General features: G+C 40.1%; 1 protein-coding gene across 1 annotated transcript in view; it reads left to right on the top strand.

The window, feature by feature from the left end:
• The window catches only part of cbl (Cbl proto-oncogene, E3 ubiquitin protein ligase), a 60,719-nt gene that overhangs the window by 33,248 nt on the left and 8,499 nt on the right, over positions 1-18,972 (top strand). Inside the window, exons 3-9 of the mRNA XM_037678151.1 lie at positions 4,749-4,895; positions 5,690-5,846; positions 11,750-11,871; positions 16,452-16,589; positions 17,249-17,336; positions 18,024-18,155; positions 18,292-18,510. Of these exons, the coding sequence (XP_037534079.1) occupies positions 4,749-4,895; positions 5,690-5,846; positions 11,750-11,871; positions 16,452-16,589; positions 17,249-17,336; positions 18,024-18,155; positions 18,292-18,510 (1,003 nt within the window). The remainder of the gene's footprint in view (positions 1-4,748; positions 4,896-5,689; positions 5,847-11,749; positions 11,872-16,451; positions 16,590-17,248; positions 17,337-18,023; positions 18,156-18,291; positions 18,511-18,972) is intronic.

Genomic DNA, 18,972 nt, shown 5'->3' with positions numbered 1-18,972 from the left:
AAACCGACAACATTACCAGCCCCCCAAAAAAAAAAAAAAAAAAAAAAAAAAAAAAAAAACAATTTGGCTTGAATTGTGAACAACAGGAGAAGGTAGAGATGTTTCCGTCGTCTTTATTATGTCAATGGTAAATGCTGACGGTGCTGAGAGGCTGTTGAATGTTCACTTAATCAGCGTCTCCTGACTCCTGGTGGACTGATACAGTTGCAGGCTCAGTACCAATAGCAATGGCACATTTTATTCTCCACACACATGCATTCACTTAGCAACATTTGTGTTATTTGGTTGAGGAAACAAAAACAAACTAAATGGTGTCATGCAAAAGTGGAGGTTTGTTATCAATGTAGTGTTTTTACACACCGGCATGTTTTTTTGAGAAATAGTTGTTTGTATAAGCCTGGAAATTTATAAAAAATCAGCCCTTCAGTTGGTTAGCCTTTAGCCTAGCCTGGACAAAAATGTTTACCTCTTTTTCCATACTAAGTGCTGTATGTCTGATGTCACAGCTACTAATTATTAACTATTTGACAAAACATTACTTCACAGCTGACCAGACTATTCCTTTAAACAGTTCTGAAAGCACTGGTTTATATTGGCTGGGTGTCAACATACACTAATCCATCTTCGTTAACTGTCCTTCCTCATTCACTGTTTCCATCCACACCCCTGAGTCTCCACTCAAAGGGTGTGTGCTGTGGTGTGAGGCAGCTGCAATGTAGCAGTACTTTCATTGCTCACACCCTCGTGCATGTCAATTCAGACTGCTCAGCAGCCAGGCACAATCTCCTTCTGTGCTACCTTTTTAATCGTGGCTTTTTCAGCAGAACGCATCGAACGCTGGGACGGGCTGCTGGGGTGTGGTGACGTTGCAGGGATTCGCTCTCATTTGCTAGTCTCCTTTTTGTGTGTGTGAGTGCTCCTTTCCTACTTTTGTCCTTCCTCGTTTGCTCTTTTCTCATCTTCCTTATGATGTCATCCCCACACCCCTCTACTCATTCGTCATTTCCTCTTCTCTGTGCTCGTTGGCCAGTCTTTTTTAACTGAGTCAGAACTGTTGGAAGTCCCAGGCTCTCTTTGTCATTCATTCTGGAAACTTACAGTGTGTCGCTAAAAACTCTGCTGTTTTTTCTTCACTAAACTTGTGAATTTTGTTCACAAAATCTCAAACAGAAAATTACACTGGTGTATATTTTCACCCTAAAGCAGGGGTGTCAAACTCACTTACAAAAGGGGGACAAAATTAAAACCTTTTTCAAACTAATGGCCAATTTCAGAAACTACATTGACTCAAATCAGATGCCCAGCATTTTTTCTTGGTCACAGGTTCCTCAACAAGAGTTTGATGGTCTCATTTGATGTTCTCTGTTGTGCTTTCAACATCACAATCAAAGATTACTGAAAAAATTAAAGAAATGTAAGTATTTTACATTTAAAATAACATCTTGGGGGCCAGATAAGATGTCAACAAGGGCTACATTTGGTCCCCGGGCCTTGAGTTTGACACAAATGCCCTAAAGTGTTCTCTGATGGACATCAGTCATTCATCTGCATGGAATAGAAACGGTTATCTGCTATACTAATATAAATTGCACATATGACATTCAAATTAATTTATTTAAGAAGCAAGACTAACTTTGTGTATGTGCTAAACTTGGAACCCACTAAATTTGTTAATCAAGAGTACAATAAAACTTCCAACTTTTTTTAGATTTTTTTTTTATTTTTATTTTTTTACTTTTGACTTTTTTTACTGTCTGCATTTTTTTCTATAAATATATTTTAAATCCAACATCATTAGCAATAATCCATCCATCCATCCATTTACCCGCTTCTTCCTTTTTTGGGTCGCGGGGGTCACTGGTGCCCATATCCAGCCATCAGGTGGGGCACACCCTGGACAGGTTGCAAGTTCATCACAAGGCTCATTAGCAATAATGTTTTTATTAATCTGTGTATCTGTTAGCAAATTATCTTGTAAACCACTGGATGAATATTAATAAAACTCAAAGTAATAAAGATGGATGTGCATCTACCACTGTTTTTGGAGTCATCCTGATTCGTGCGCGCGGTTGAAGTGCTTCCTGGAGGATCACGCCATCTTAGAGCTTTTCCAATCTGGCTTTAAACTTCTCCACAGCACTGAAACTGCCCTGCTGAAGGTCTTTAACGACATCTTCAGATTCACAGATACCGGTGATTCTGTGCTGCTTGTCCTGTTGGACCTCACAACCGCCTTTGACACCATCGACCATGAGATCCTCATTGCTAGGTTGGAGCAGTGGGTGGGCGTCACAGGATCAGCCCTCAATTGGTTCAGATCTTACCTCGCTGACAGATCCTTTTGTGTCTCCATCAAGGATTTTAGTTCCGCAGAGGCGGAGCTTAAATGGGGGGTTCCGCAGGGGTCCATCCTGGGTCCCCTCCTATTCTCTTTATACCTGCTGCTGCTTGGTGCTATTTTCCGGAAACACAACATGCCCTTCCACTTCTATGCCGATGACTGTCAAATTTACTTCCCCCTAAGACACAATGGTACATGCTCTATTCAACCTCTGCTCAACTGCCTGGCTGACATCAGGGACTGGATGGCTTTAAATTTCTTGAGTTTCAATGAAAAGAAGTCTGAAGTCATGTTGTTCCCTCCCAACGACACGATCACAAACCACTGTATCGACCTCTCCGCTCTAACCCTGTCAGAAAAACAAAGAGTCACTAATCTGGGCGTGATAATGGACCCTTTCCTGAAGCTTAACCATCATGTAAACATGATTGTTAAATCATGTTTCTTCCAACTGAGGCGGCTGTCTAAACTGAAGCCCATATTGTCCAAAAATAACCTGGAGACAGTAATACATGCATTCATTACATCTAGGCTTGATTACTGCAATTCACTCCTGTTTGGTATCAGTCAGACCTCCATTGCACGACTACAACTGGTCCAGAATGCAGCAGCCCGATTTTTAACCAGTACAGGCAAAAGAGAGCACATTACACCAGTTTTGGCCTCTCTGCACTGGTTACCGGTTCACTTTCGAATCCAGTTCAAAATACTCATGTATGTCTACAAATCACTGAACAGTGTCGCCGTGCACCCCCCCCACACACACACACACACACACACACATTTCTCTGATCTGCTACAACCGTATGTCCCACCACGTTCCCTGAGGTCAGCGGACCAGTTGCTCCTCACAGTTCCTGGAACTCGTCTTAAGTGCAGAGGTGATAGGGCCTTCTCTGTAGCAGGACCAAGACTCGGGAACGAGTTACCTCTGTTTGTCAGACAGGCCCCCTCTCTCTCGGTTTTCAAGTCCCGTTTAAAAACTCACTACTATTCAGTAGCTTTCAACACCATATGATCTGTGTTTTGATCCTGTATGCTCCACACTGGTTTGTCGTCATTATCTGCATCGTTTTTTTGTCTATATTCTGATTTATCTCATTTTGTATTTTGCTTGGTGTGTTACCTGTTGTTTTGTCTGTACAGCACTTTGGTTGGCCTTGTAGCTGTTTTAAGTGCTTTATAAATAAAGTGGTATGGTATGGTATGGTATGGTATGGTAAGATGGCTGTCGCCACTAAATGACTTTAAATACTATAGAAATTGCTATGAATTACCTTAGTCAAGTTCACAGAAACTGAGCTAAAACAAATGTATCCAGCACTAGTAATAAGGTTTAAAAGTTAAATTTGCGAGGGTTTATTTATTTAGGTTGCATTCACACCAGCCCTGTTTAGTCCGCTTTAATCGAACTCTAGCTCGTTTGCCTAGGAAGTCTGGTTCGTTTAGGGAGGTGTGAACGCGCCATCGAACTCTGTCACGGAACAAAAAGGCGAACACTAGCCCTGGTTAAAACCTAGGTCTCGGTCCGGTAGAAGAGAACTCCAGCGTGGTTCAAGTACAGTGTGAATGTAAACAGACCGGGCCCCGCTCCACAAGCAAGAGGTGGAGTACAGCACAGGGCAAACAAACACGAATTTCTCTTACCTCATATGGAGCCGTCAGCTGCCTTGTGTGGAAAAACAATATTCTCCATGGTCTTCTGTCTCATCTTCTGCTCATGCTGAGTCTATTTTTGAAAAATGACAAAATATAACTCCTAAAACTGCTAAAACTCGATGCCACTCCGTTTTTGTTTTTATTTCCAGAAGAAGAAGAACAAGTGTCTTCTTCAGCGGTTTTTGTGTCGTTTCTTTCAGTAGTTCTTGGTGCAGCGCCACCACAGGCGAGTGGGGGAACAGGTTGGTTCGAACAGGTATACTTGACTGCACAGTGCAGTGTGAATGCAAATGCACCAGCTCAAATGTAAACAAAATGTCATGAATATTGGTCCCCAACTGAACCGAGTCTACCAGGTGTGAAAACAACCCTAGTTGTCGTCCAGCCACATACCATCACTAAGATATTTTTTGTGCTCACGCTTTCTTCATAGAGCCACCAACAATAAACTAAAACTATTTAAAATATACTTGTTTTTTATATTTTGTCTTATTTCCAGAAGTGCTCCACAATGAAATGTTTGGTTTATAATTTTATTCTAATTTAGTCAAATTCAATAGGTCATAAAATTTCCTTTACTTATAAAGTGCTATTTTTTTAAATTCCAAAAGGAAGTTGACCCAGACGATTTGTAATAAAGAAATTTTGGATCTTGTTCTTAATATAAAATTAGGATTGCTAATAACCTTGAGACCAAAAAGCAGTGACTAAAGATGGTAATGGTTTTGTTTGTTTGTTTTTTCCACAGGCGGAATCTCACCAAACTGTCGTTGATCTTCAGCCACATGCTGGCCGAACTCAAAGCCATCTTCCCCAATGGTCTGTTTCAGGGTGACAATTTTCGCATAACCAAAGCAGATGCTGCAGAGTTCTGGAGGCGTGCTTTTGGGGACAAGTAAGCACTTTTGTGTATAACTCTTTATCTGTAATACAAAACTGGTTTCCTTGATCTTCCAGAGGGTCCCTTACAGTTTGTTTTTAGGAAGTTAGTCTTAAGAGTTACTCTTTTAACAAAGAAAGCAGTACAGTTAAAATAGTATGTACAAAGAAACAAACTTTTGGAAAAATGTTCCATATAGCAGAATAAAGTGGCTTTTGAAATGATTTTTTTTAACGGGACTAAATGATTCAGTCCCCCACTGACACAAGTATTGTGAAAAAGACCAAGGAGCTTCAAGGCTGTTTTAAATACCACAGTTTATACAACAGTAGTTTTAATCTTTATCATTTACATCAATACTAGGAACGGACCAACAAGATTTCCAGCCTTAATGGTTTTGTAAACGTTGGCATTTGAGCTCCTAAATTCATTATTTTGCATTTCATGCAGACGACTCTTAAAGATATCAGTTATTTATAGAGCAGCTGACCGTCAAATCTTTATTTGGAACTGATATAGCTTGAACATAATGCAAATTTATTTATTTTTTTAAATTGTAAACTTTTTTTAAAATCTCTACACTAGAATATGTATTTAAAATTCAAGATGTGTATTAGGCAGACACCACTGCTTCTCAGACTAAAGAGAGAGAAAATCCCAAGTTAAGGTCAAAACTGTTATTGATCCTAGTTTGCATTTGTCCAAAAACTTAAGTATTGCTTTATTTTTGTCTTTCACGGGGTGAGATAATCCTAACTTTCCCCTTTTTTTTTCCTATTTTCCTTTTTGTAAATGTGACTTTTTCACAGAACCATTGTGCCTTGGAAAGTGTTTCGTCAGTCCCTCCATGAGTTTCATCCCATCAGCTCTGGACTGGAGGCCATGGCTCTTAAGTCTACTATAGACCTTACCTGCAACGACTACATCTCTGTTTTTGAGTTTGACATCTTTACAAGGCTATTTCAGGTAGACGGCACACACACACACATTACACACCTCTCCCTTTGCCTCCTCATTTCCTTGCTAGTTAATGTACTGAGATGTGCGCGCTGTGCAACAAATTAGTGAAAGAAACTTGAGACGAGCAGCACTTCATGACGGTCTATTGTCTTTGAAACGTTTTGAGGAACACGTGATGTATGTAAAACTGTTAGCCACATCTTTTTTTAGCTCCATTTATTCCATTAGATCAGACCAGAGTTAACAGTTTACTCCTACCAGCATAGTTCAGTATAGATTTGGATTTATCTACTTGATATTGGTCATCTGGTCTATGTGCTATGGGATAAGATGAATCATCTGGATCTTGGTTTAAAATGTTCTTCTAACCACCCAAGTTTGTTCAAATGTTGGAACAATATGCAAATAAAAATAAAAAAAAAGCCCAAATTACTGTAAATATAATGGGGGGGTAAAGGAAAAAAAAAAAAAGGAAGTTGTTCTAGGCTTGATCTGAAAAGTTTTGTCTGCTAAAACCACAAGGTTGACTTTGTGTTCTATAACTAACCCTCTCATACGTAACTGGCCATGTTTTAATTTACTTTATCTGAAACGTCGAGCGTATCTGGTGTGCAACAGTGTACACTGTTTATTCCCTGAGTGACATTATCCCTCGGTACTTGTGTGTGAGGCTCTGCCAGACTTAATGAAGCCTAAACAGATTAGACGTTTCCTATGTGACACTCCCCCCAATAAAAAAGTTCTCCTATGTGTTCTCAAACTTAGAAGAGGAAATGAGTCTGAGGCTATTTTAAGTTGTGTATTTAATGTGCCACAGAGTCGGGGTGAAATGTTTTTTATCATTATTATACCAATAGTTGTAGTGGTTGTCAAATGTTATAGGACCCTCATTTGTAAAGTTATTTTCAGTGTTTTAGCTGACTTAGAGTAATGTGACAACCAGTGGCAATAATGACAAACAACTTGAATGTAACTACTAGGCCTGTCGTAATAAACAATAAATCAATTACTCACATAATAAATGAAAATTATTGACCTCATTTTCATTTATCAACTTTATCATTTCTTCATGTCTTTCTTTCTACTGAAGACACTGGATGACGAGGCTCAACTCCGGTGCTCTTCACTGATCCCTCCCTTTCTCTTTCCTTTTTAATTCTCTTTTAACCGTCCAAAATTGTGTTTTTGGATCGTTAAAAGCAGCTAAGCTGAAAAACTAAACTACGAGGTAAGCCAACAGGCCGACCTTGGGGGGGAAAAACCTCCGTCTTGTCGAAGCTCCAAAATTCACGGTTGAAACCCATGCCTTCGTCTAGAAAATTGTTTTTCTCTGAAAAAAGAAGCTGAGAACTTATTTGCCGTTTTTTAATTTTTTCATTAAAAGCGTTGTGTGACAAATGCTATGCTAAAGAGCTCAAACCACACAGAGCATCTGCCATTTTGAGAACCGATAAACAGGAAAGAGAGATGGCCCGTGTCACGTCAAGGGGCCTCCCTCCCATTTTTATTAGAGACACGCTGCTTGCTCCCTCACTATCCATCCTTCGGTTCAAAAGCCCCCAGTATACTCCCGCGTGCATGTATGTATGCACGTACCTCCGCACAGACGGACCTACACAGGAGTATAATGGGGGCTAAACAGTCTTATACTGCCATCCAGTGGTCAAAACAGGTACTACATACAAAAATAAACCAACATTTCTTGTTAAATTTGAGAATAATTACTAATTATTGCCAAATTTCAACCAATATTATCGTTTATTGCAATATTTTCTGAGACAATTAATCGCCCAGCAAAATTTGTTATTGTGACAGGCCTAGTAATTACTGGATATTAATTTAGTCACATAAGTTATCTGTGCAAAAGTTGTCTGTGCAAAACGAAATAGTCTGAGATTATAACAAAAAAATATGTGCAGCACAGGGAGCCGGTTTAAACTCATCACTTCCTTTGTGTGAAAACTATAAATATCTAGGATCAGATTTTAATTTGAGCTCATTTCTTCAAGCCAAATTTAAACTTTTAGCATAATTTTTGTACAGCTATACATTTACAGCCTTTTCTTGTTGTTGTACATGTTCATTTTACTTCCTTTCACACCAGTTAGACCTGTGAGATCAAATTGCAGAATAACTGCCAGTATTCACAAAAACTCAGTCATGGTAAAAGTAAAGTATGATCTTTATCAAGTTCAAAAAAGTTCAAGACAAAAATAACTGGACTTTATTTGTAACAGAAGACGTTTCGCTTCTCATCCAAGAAGAACAGAAGCGAAATGTCTTCTGTCCAGGTGTTTTTGTCTTGAACTTTTTTTAATTTACCATGTCCTGGTTGACTGAGCATCTTCACCAGCGTATCTTTATCAAGTATAAGGTTTTGTTCATGACAGAAGGATTTTTAAATAAATTTCTGGTCTTTATCAAGTATTAAATTTTAATAAATACAACCACAAATCACCAACAAAATATATTACATTATGCCATTGTTTAATTAACAAAAACTAAGGCAAAATGCAGAAGCAACAGGTAAAACCTACTGTACACTTTCTTAATCTAAAGCTTGCAGAACCACTTCTACCAGCTTCAACCTAAAGGAACTGTTCTCTGTATGAACTTGTTAGTAGCTTACATATTTGTTGGAAACGTTTTCCCTCTGTTCAGCTCTTTTAAGATCCTGCCACAGTTTTTTAGTTGGCCTGTCGTCTGGATTTGGACTGCACCATTCTTTACTACACACTGTTGTTATAAGGCATTTGTGCTGCTACGATACATTGTATTTGGTCTTTTTTTTATTAGTCACACTCTTCCAAATAAGTCATGCTTGTTCTGGCTTTTCGAGATAATTTTGTCATAAACTTACATTTTCACAATCAAACTGACATTTGTACAATCTGATACGCTGTTCTTGGGTTTTTGCTGTTACTGAGCATTGTGCAGTTTGACCTGTAGGTGAACTTTCTGTGACTTTCACCTGTTTGGGAGATAATTTCACTGGTGAAAAACTCGTTCTCGTTGCAGAATTGTGTGATGCGGTTGTTCCATACTGTTAGGCAGCAACAGTTGCTTCTTTATTATTACCAATATCTTCACTGCTTGGTGTTTTTTTTAAACACACAACTGAGTACTACACAGCAGAAAACTGCTAAAATTTCTGCTTTTATGGAGATGCTCACACAAGCACATTTTCATTTTATTTATTTGTTTATTTATTTATTTAAATTAGGACAGTGCATATTAATCAACATGTCAGCAGTAAGCATCAAAGTAAATATGCCGGAGTTAACACAACAGCTAATTTTTACGTGTAATTGATTAGCATTATTTGGCTGCCTGCTACTCATCTGTTAATCCTGTTAAAGCAATAATGGTTGTCTTACCTTTTTACGCAATGCTTCTACATTTTATATAAAGTCCGTTTTAAATTCAAAGCAGTCTGCTCCTCAGATAAATAGTGTTAACTTGTTATTTTTATATATTAATGTTTCTGTTCAGTGCCCTGAGACGACTTCTGTTGTGACTTGGCGCTATATAAATAAACTGAATTGAAATTGAATTGAATTAAATGCACTGTTGTTCCTTGATGTGTCTGGAAAAATCCTTTTTTTTATTTTTATTTTTTATGACCTTTCAGTCATTCCCACATGAAACCACTCAAGCCGGTCCAAATCACAAGACTCTGAGTTTACCTACCATCATGAAACCAATCAAGCGACTACAGTGCCATTAGAGTGGAGCGCTGTAAGCTCCACTTCACACCTATGACACGTTGTCACTGTCTCAACTCTTCATCGGTTCCGCACCACACCACACCAGTTAAGGTCACCAGGCCTGCTCACTGCCGGTACCCACCCCCACTCATCCCGATTTATGGGACCGCCTTGTTTGTGGTTCCAAGTGAACTGCTCCGAGGTGCAGATTTTGATGTTGGCAGACAGCAGCTGTTGACTGGCCAGCAGAGATACATCACTGGATGACCCGCCCAGTAAAACTGCAAACTGCATCTGTACCTCCATTTCCTCTCTGATCCTGTTGATGGACAGCACCACAAGAAACAAGTTCATTTACAGAGAGATACCGGAGATAATGGCATGGCTACACCCGACTTCTAAGCAGTGCCGGTATAAGCTAAAGGAATTGAAGTCAGATTATAGGGCGATTAAGGACCCCAATGGGCAGAGTGGCTTGAGCACAATGACCAGTTACAATATCGCCCACAGAGCAGGGAAACAAGTTACAGTGGCAAATCACCTACACCTGAGAAGAACCGATAAGACACAAGTCAAGTGGAGTTGCACTTATCAATGGCAAAGTGGCTTTTCTCACCAGCTCAGCTCCGTGACTGTCTCAAAAGTGTAGCAGTTGTGGTTTAACTTCAACCCCTCTGTCATTGCACACATTACACTGAGGTGGGGAGGAGATATTTCAGGCCCAGCTTGAAAGTGTTACAGTATGTGCATAAAATTTTATTTATTCTGTTATAATTTATTATAATGTTGTCACAAAGTTAATATTGTTCATGTCAACTTTACTTAGCTATGACTGTTGAAAACTAGATGGCGAAGAAAGAAAATGCGAATATAAGAAGAAAATTTTAAGATTTTGCTGCTGCAGTCTTAACTGAATTCTGAGTTTTTGCAGCCAGCGAGGTGTGTGTCTGTATTTTGAATGGACATTTTAGAAAATTGTGAGCTATTTGTGCGTGCATGGCTTTAAAAACATTGTGTAAAATATTTTTGTTGTCCACCTCTGCCCAAATCATACCAGCTTTGAGTTGTTCTGCATCTTCCCATGACAGCCGCCCCCACAGTTAAGATTTAATTTTGCAAAAGTACACTTTTGAAATTAAGATAGGCAGTTTTGGTCCTGTTTTATTTATTTATTTTTTGTATTTGTTGTCGTCATCATGGTTTTAGTTGTATATTTGCCTCAGATATTTTCTGTCAGAGGGGAGCTAGCACTCTTTGGACAGGATTGAGACAACCACAAAAAATTTCAGATTGGTTTAAGATGCCCACAACAATTATGTGCCTGTTCTGAGAGAACACAAATTCACACAAATTTCTTTGGACATGTTCAAGCATCAGGTATGTGCACCTCTGTGATTCACACGAGCAAATTGAGATCTATTGCAAATGTTTTTTTTTTTTTTCCATTTAGCCTTTATTTATGCAGGTAGTCTCATTGAGCCACGAGAACTCATTTTCAAGAGAGACCTGTTTAGGGAGCAGATGGGGGGTTAAGGGCCTTGCTCATGGGCCCAGAGTGGGGTGAATGAGGGTGGGGGCAGGTGTGGGTGCTTCACCTACCCCACCCACATTTTTGATGATGTCGGTACCGGGGCTTGAACCGGCGATCTTCCGATCACAGACCCACCTTCTCTAACCTCTGCACCACCATTACCTCCCTCATAAATACTGTTTGTCTTTGAGTTGCTACCCTCGGGATATATTGAGCTAATTTTAACACTTCGTAAAGTCCTGTTGTGAAAAACGTAGAACTGTAAATAAGTTGTTCTCGTTTTCTTAATTTACCGCAAGACTTGGGTACATTTTGAAGTCTTTACCTGTAACTGAGACTAAACAAACTTGGGAGAAGTACCCTTAAGAAAAGAAACGCAAAGTTTGACTTCCCTTTTAATGACTTGTATGAGAGATCTACTATTTATTATCTTATTGTTGTCATTCTTTGTCTTTGTGTGGTAACAATTGACACTGTTGGTTTTGCACCGTATTGTCAAGCTACCTTTCGACATGGCTTGACTCAGAGTGGCTCATTACTCGGTTATTTGAACATCATGTTGTAGTATGAAATATTTCTCCTTACTAAGCTTCTGCTGTCCATTCACTCGCACTTCAGATGACTCACATTCTCTTTTTCTCTCTTTTGTGTGAATGTGTGGTGATGTGTAGCCTTGGTCATCCCTGTTGCGGAACTGGAACAGCTTAGCTGTTACTCATCCGGGGTACATGGCCTTCCTCACCTACGATGAGGTCAAAGCTCGTTTGCAAAAATTCATCCACAAGCCTGGCAGGTGAGACATCACACAAATATTCATACGCCTCATACCTTCAGTCTATCCACATATTGTGGTCTCCTCTGACATTAATGCAAGTTTGTGAATTTAATGCATATTTCTAACAACTGCCACATTGTCTCTGTTGGTGATAATCTGTCATTTCAAGACAAATGTTCATCTTCTGTCACAAGTTTCTATTAACATCAGTTTTAGTTTTTATGAGCAACACACATTGCCTGTATTGCAACATTAGTTTCCATTGGCAACAGCAAAGTTACAGGTTAACTGTAACTCTGAAGACATCTTCTACATTGCTACTCATAAAAACATCATTGTTCATTAAATATTAAAATTAGATTTTAATGACTACAAGAACACTAATGCCAACACTGAACTTGATGTTGGATTCACACAACTTTTGTGTTACAGTTTGTGTGTGTGGGAGGGGAAGCAGAGTCTGAGGAGCATAGGACATCATGGCACTGTCACCTTCCATTAAAGGCCTGATTGTACACAAACTGCTAATGTCACACCACAGGCCGGGTCAGCATTTAACCACATTGACATTGAAGTCTTTGTTGGTGAATATGACCGCAGCATTTTTTACTTGAATCTGGGTATCATAATACAAAATTCTTGGAGTGTTAGAAGGGCTCTGGAAGGTGATCCAACTGGGAAGTCCTTTTTTTTCTGCTGGGGGACTTCAGTGCCCATGTGGGTAATGACAGTGTGACCTGGGGTGGCGTGATTAGGAGGAACGGCCTCTCTGATCTGAAACTGAGCGGTGTTCTGTTGTTGGACTTCTGTGCAAGTCACGGTTTATCCATCACGTATACGATGTTCCAACATAAAACTATCCATAAGTGCACTTGGCACCAGGACACCCTAGGCTGCAGATCAATGATTAACTTTGTAGTTGTGTCATCTGACCTGCGGCCGTATGTTTTAAACACTCCGGAGAAGAGAGGAGTTAAGCTGTCAACTGATCACCACCTGGTAGTGAGTTGAATAAGATGGCAAGGGAAGATGCCGAACAGACCCTGTAGATCCAAACGTGTAGTGACGGATTTCTGGGAACATCGTCAACTCACACTTCCGGGAGAGCTTTAACTACATCCCAGCTGAAGCGGCGGACATTTGAGTCCCAAGTGGGCCATGTTCCAGACCTCAATTGTTGAGGTGGCTTCCTTGAGCTGTGGCCGTAAGATTGTTTGTGCTTCTCGCAGAGGCCATCCTCAAACTCTGTAGTGGACACTCCAGGGTAGGGAGGCTGTCAAGCTTCAGGAGGAGTCCTATCAGGCCTTTTCGGCTGGTGGGACTCCAAAATCAGCTGAGAAGGACCGGAGGGCCAAGCGGTCCTCAGCCTTGGCTGTTGCTGAGACAAAAGCTTGGATGTGGGAGGTGTTTGATGAAACCTTAGATAGTCTCTCTCTGAGATTCTGGAGATTCTCTCCAAGGAGATTCTGGCAAACCGTCAGGTGGCTGAGGAGGGGACAGCAGCACTTCACTAACACTGTTCAGTGAAGGTGGAGTACTGTTGACTTCAACCAATGATATCATTGGGAGGTGAGAGGAATACTTCTCAGACCTTCTGAAGCCCACCAACACGTCTTCTATGGAGGAAGCTGAGTCAGAGGACTTCAGTCGGTTGGTCTGTCCGTAACTATAGCTGAGGTCGCTGAGGTAGTCAAAAAGCTTTGTGGCAACAGGGCTCTGGCAGTGGACAAGATGTGCCATGATTTCCTTAAGGCTCTAGATGTTCAATTCAATTCAGTTTGTTTATATAGTGCCAAGTCACAACAGAAGTTGTCCCAGAGCACTGTATAAAAACATTCATTTACATAAAAAAGCCAATTAGTAAAATTTATCTAAGGAAGCTAGCAGATTTCATTGAATTTTCACTTTGTCCCAGTTTTTCGTCCTAAGCAAGCACAATGGCAACAGTGGAACGGAAAAACTCCCTTTTAACAGGAAGAAACCTCCAGCAGAATCAGGCTTGGGACAAGTGGCCATCTGCTTGGACCGGCTGGGGTTTGAGAGGATGCTATGAGGCTGTCTTGGTTGACACGCCTTGGCAATATCATGTGGACAGGGTAGTGTCACTGGATTGGCAACCTGGGGGTGGTGCTTCCCCTCTTCTAAATGGAGGACCGAAGGGTGTGCTCCAATATAGAGGCATCACTCTTCTCCCTAGTAAGGTCTATTCAGGAGTACCAGCTCTTTACCCTCACTAGGGTCCTAGAGAGTTCATGAGAGTTTGCCTGTCCAGTCTACATGTGATTTATGGACTTGGAAGAAGGCATTCAACAGTGTTGCGTCAAGGTACAATGTTGAGGGATGCTCCGCGAATATGGAATTGGAGACCCGTTGCTACGGGCCATTCTGTCCCTATACAAACAGTGCAAGAGTTTGGTTCACATTGCCGGCAGTAAGTAAGATCCTTTTAGGGTGGGAGTTGGATTCTGCCAGGGTTGTCCATTTTCACTGGTTCAGTTCATAACGCTTATGGACAGAATTTCTCGGTGCAGCCAGGGGACAGAAGGAGTCCGGTTCCATGGCCTCGAAATTCCATCTCTATTTGCAGATGTTGGCTATTTGCAGATGTTGGGGTTATTGTACCATGATCTTCAGCTCTCACTGGAGCGATTCGCAGCCAAGTGTGAAGCTGTTGGGATAAGGATCAGCACCTCCAAATCTAAGGACATGGTCCTCAGTCCAAAAAGTGTGGATTGCTCTCTCTTGGTAGGGAGTGAGGTTCGGTCTCAAGTGGATGAGCTCAATTATCTTGGGGTTTTGTTCACAAATGAGGGAAGAATGGAGTGGGAGATTGACATACGGATTGGTGCAGCATCTGCAGTATTGTAGACTCTGTGCTGGTCCATTGTGGAGAAGAGTGAGGTGAGCTGTAAGGCTAAGCTCTCTGTTTTTGTTCCTACTCTCACCTATGGCCACAAACACTGGGTAGTGACCAAAAGAATGAGACCATGGATGCAGGCGGTCAATATAAGTTTTCTCTGCAGGGTAGCTAGACTCTCCCTTAGAGATAGAACGAGAAGTTCAGGTATCAGGGAGAGGGACTCAGTGTAGAGCTGCTGCTCCTCCTCATCAAAAGGAGCCAGTTGAAGTGGTTCAGGCATCTAGTAAAGATGCATGTCTGACTGGGAAGTGGCCCACAGAAGACCTAGGACACACAGGGGATACTACTGTATGTCTCTCAGCTGGCCTGGGAACACCTTGGAGTCCTCCCAGAAGACCTAGTATAGGTGGTTGGGGAAAGATATGTCTGGGCCTCCCTGCTTAAGCTGTTGCCCCTGCTACCCAACTTCAGAATAAGCAGAAGATAATGGATGAATTGGTAACACAAGATGTCCGCCTGCTGTTCCACGTTTAGTTTTCTATTAGTCATGTCAATGTTTGAAGAATTTACCATTTGCACCTCTGTGAATATAGTTTTTGACACCAAGGATTATGATCAGTGGCTAAAGTAGGCACAATCCATCTTCTCAATGTTTATGTGCATTGTCCCATACCTACTTTGAAAATTAAACTTATTTGATATTTGTGTCCGTTTTCTGGCCCACATCAGTCACATGCCAAATTTTTCAGATGACACCAAAAGTCAGAGCAAGATTATTCAAATAAACTTCATTTGCAAAGACAGTCAGTTCCTCGCAGAGCTTATTCTGAAAAATAAAATTGTCAGCATAAGTAAGAAAAGGGCAGACCGTGCACACGGTCTTCCTCATGCCTTACTAAACTCATGCAACTGCATATTTTGTTCCTAGTTTTTCTTGTTCCGTTCTTTTTGTCTCAAGCCAGTTTTTACTGTTTGATTTTATTATTTTTTTCAAAGTAAAGCATTGTTCCTATTCACCTCCAGCACACGTTGTCATACTTGGTTATTGCATTCTGTCAAAAGAAAGGCAAGATGTCAGTTCTTGTATTGTTTTTATTTATTTTACATTTCTGCACACAATTCAGTTTTAATCAGTTTTGAGCAAGAAGTAGCTTCTCTGCGGATGCTGGCTGTTCCTACACCAGTTTGTATTTCCACATTAAAATAATGTTGCACTTTCTGCACTCCTGTTTGACCTTGTTTATTCATTAAGGTATGTATGTTAGTAAATTATGTTTCCAAACCTGTAGCCTTTTTTTTTTTTGTTTGTTTTTGTTTTTATAAATTAACTTGGATCATGCTATGTATAACCTGTACTTCAAGAGCCATACTACACAAAATTTTTGTCACACTTTGTCATTTATTTTAAACAAGTGTTTAAGCCTTTTGTCATGTTGAGTCAATCTTTGTGTTTTAATTCATAAAGATTGTTCTTAATTTTTGTAACTTTGTTTTTTTTGTTGTTGTTGTTTCCCTCTACTTAATTGTTGTCTCACATTTTTGTGTAACACATCTTTAGACATTTGTTTTTAAACAATTTAAATGAGAATTTTAATTTATTTTACATATTTGCATTTAGTTTTATGTAATCAAAGGTTTGCTTACTTGCTCAAATGTTTGTGTGCACCAGTTTTCTAGGAATTATTTTCCGTATCTAATCGTTTTTTGCAAGTAAGTGAAAATTATCGTCTTTCTTCAGTTACATCTTTCGACTGAGCTGCACACGGCTGGGCCAGTGGGCCATCGGTTATGTGACGGCAGATGGAAATATTCTCCAAACCATTCCCCATAATAAACCCCTCTTCCAGGCCCTCATAGATGGTTTCCGAGAAGGATTGTAAGTATATATTTTGTGTTCGGCAAAATCGTATATGCCATTACTTGTGGCTTTTTCATGTGAACATCTGAGTTGCTGCTGCGGATCTGTCTGGTTTGTGGTCTTGATTTGATGTATTGTTTTGTCTGCAACGGGTTTTTTTTTTTTTTTTTGTCTTTTCTCTTTTCGTTATCTCATATTTTTATTAAAAACTACATTTGTGTGAATTGTGCAGCCTCTTTTTTTGCATATCAGCTTTCTTGTTTCCATCTCTCTACTGTTTGTACAACCAAAGCAGAGCTCATGGTTTATATTGTGGGCCACAGTTGGTAGTTTAGCCGGCTGGCGCAAAATTCAGCTTTTATTGCCAGTGTTGATTTCTTTATTGAAAGCTTTCTGTCTTTTTGAAACCGAGAAAGCCTGTAAAGTATGATGCCCATATCTACAAAACACCTCAAACAGTAGTTTCATGTTCACCTCATTTGTAAACTAGTCATGTCTTTTACATCCATCAGTTTACATTGAATAAATGAACTGAACAAATGGTTTCATTACTCTTGCCCTTTATCTACACATGTAATATAATCGCACTAACTAATAATGGTGTTTAAATTAAATCACATATTCAAGAATGCTTTCAAGGCATTTCTTTAATTTTTAATTTTCTATGTATGTTTCAGTTATTTATTCCCTGATGGCCGAACCCAAAACCCTGACCTGACGGGACTGTGTGAGCCTTCCCCTCAAGACCACATTAAAGTCACACAGGTGGATTGTTTTGTTTGTTTTTACTATTCATACTGGTTTTTATTGACACTCAACCTTAAATCCTGCCACAGGCCAGAAAGCATCTTATAAGCCAATAATGGGAGAATATTATGTATGAGCAAAAACCAGAAGTTGGAACCTGGTGAAGCGCTGTAGTAACTGAGAAGCTGACATAAAGGAGCACACGTAATAAATCATCTTTTTATGGTTGATAAATTTTATATTACATATATTTGAGGATTAGCAGAACAACGTTATGAGCATTTTGTTTTAAATTTACTAACAGAGATGAGGAAAAATACAGTTTTTAAACAGATTGATTAGTTTGGGTTTGACTAATCTTTAACATTGAATTTGTTTGCTTTAACACTGGCTTGCTTCTTGGGAAACAAAGATAAAATTCTAACACTCAACTCATTTGTAGAATTAGTTTTCTTGGTGATATGGATGTTCTCACATTTAAGGTCACAACAGTGTTGCAAGAAATGTGTTTTGTATGAGAGTTTCTCAGAGATTTTGTAAATGTTATTCATGGGCTCGCTGGGCTCGAGCACAAGACTGAAACTAAAACTACGCCTCCGCATTTTGAGTAACGCTCTTGATTTTCAGCAGCTCGTTTCCGAATGTTCTCAGGTGTTGTTCGCTCTTTGTGATGTTACTGTCTCACCGTGTTTTTCCTCCCCTCAGGAGCAATATGAGCTGTACTGTGAGATGGGCTCCACTTTCCAGCTTTGTAAGATCTGTGCTGAGAATGACAAGGATGTGAAGATCGAGCCCTGCGGTCACCTCATGTGCACCTCCTGTCTCACTGCCTGGCAGGTATGAGAGTGGGTGGAAGCCAGCGTTGGCTTTTTGGTTAGATGTCAGAATTTGTTTTGTTCAAAAATTGACTTGCTCTAGAGCTTCTTTATGCACATCTACATGACATCATCCTGCCTTTGTACCTGCTTTACAGGAGTCAGAGGGTCAAGGAACTGGATGTCCCTTTTGTCGCTGTGAAATTAAAGGTACAGAGCCTATTGTTGTTGATCCTTTCGACCCCAAGGACAACAGCGGATGCTTATCTAGGTGCATCATGGGAGCCGAGGGCGCACCATCGCCCAGCTACGATGACGACGATGATGACAGACTTGAAGACCCCCACCTGGTGATGAGCAAACTTGCCTGTATGAAGGTTAGATTGTGGAGAACTTTGGCTCGCTTTAACTGGTTTCTAATCATTAAGAATACACTGTGGACCTGACAACCAGGCTACAACTCTGGATTTTTTTTTTTTTTACCATCCTCTCCTTTTTTTTAGACTCATTTCAGTACAGAGAGAACACTCCCTACCTCACCCTTCTCTTTTTTTTCTGCTCTTTTAGCTTCCCCATCTTATTTTTAAGGTCTTTCATCTCTTATCTTTCATGATGCCAAGGCAGCAGCTTTTTTCATCTCTCGGCATTTGATATCTGGGGCATTCTCCTATCTTACATCTTTTATGTGCCTCTGAAAAAAACTCTATGCAATATTCCAAAAATATGTGAAGACCTGAGATCACACGCACTTTGTGTCCATGGAACTTACTTAGTGCTGAACCTTTCTCTTTGACATTACTTTTAACATGTGCTTCCAGTCATTGTAATCTTGCACAAAA

This window comes from Nematolebias whitei, chromosome 6, assembly GCF_014905685.2.
Source record: "Nematolebias whitei isolate Nwh7 chromosome 6, NemWhi1, whole genome shotgun sequence".
NCBI lineage: Eukaryota > Metazoa > Chordata > Actinopteri > Cyprinodontiformes > Rivulidae > Nematolebias > Nematolebias whitei.
The sequence above is the reverse complement of the archived record's forward strand: the minus strand, read 5'-3'. Positions and strand labels throughout refer to the sequence as shown.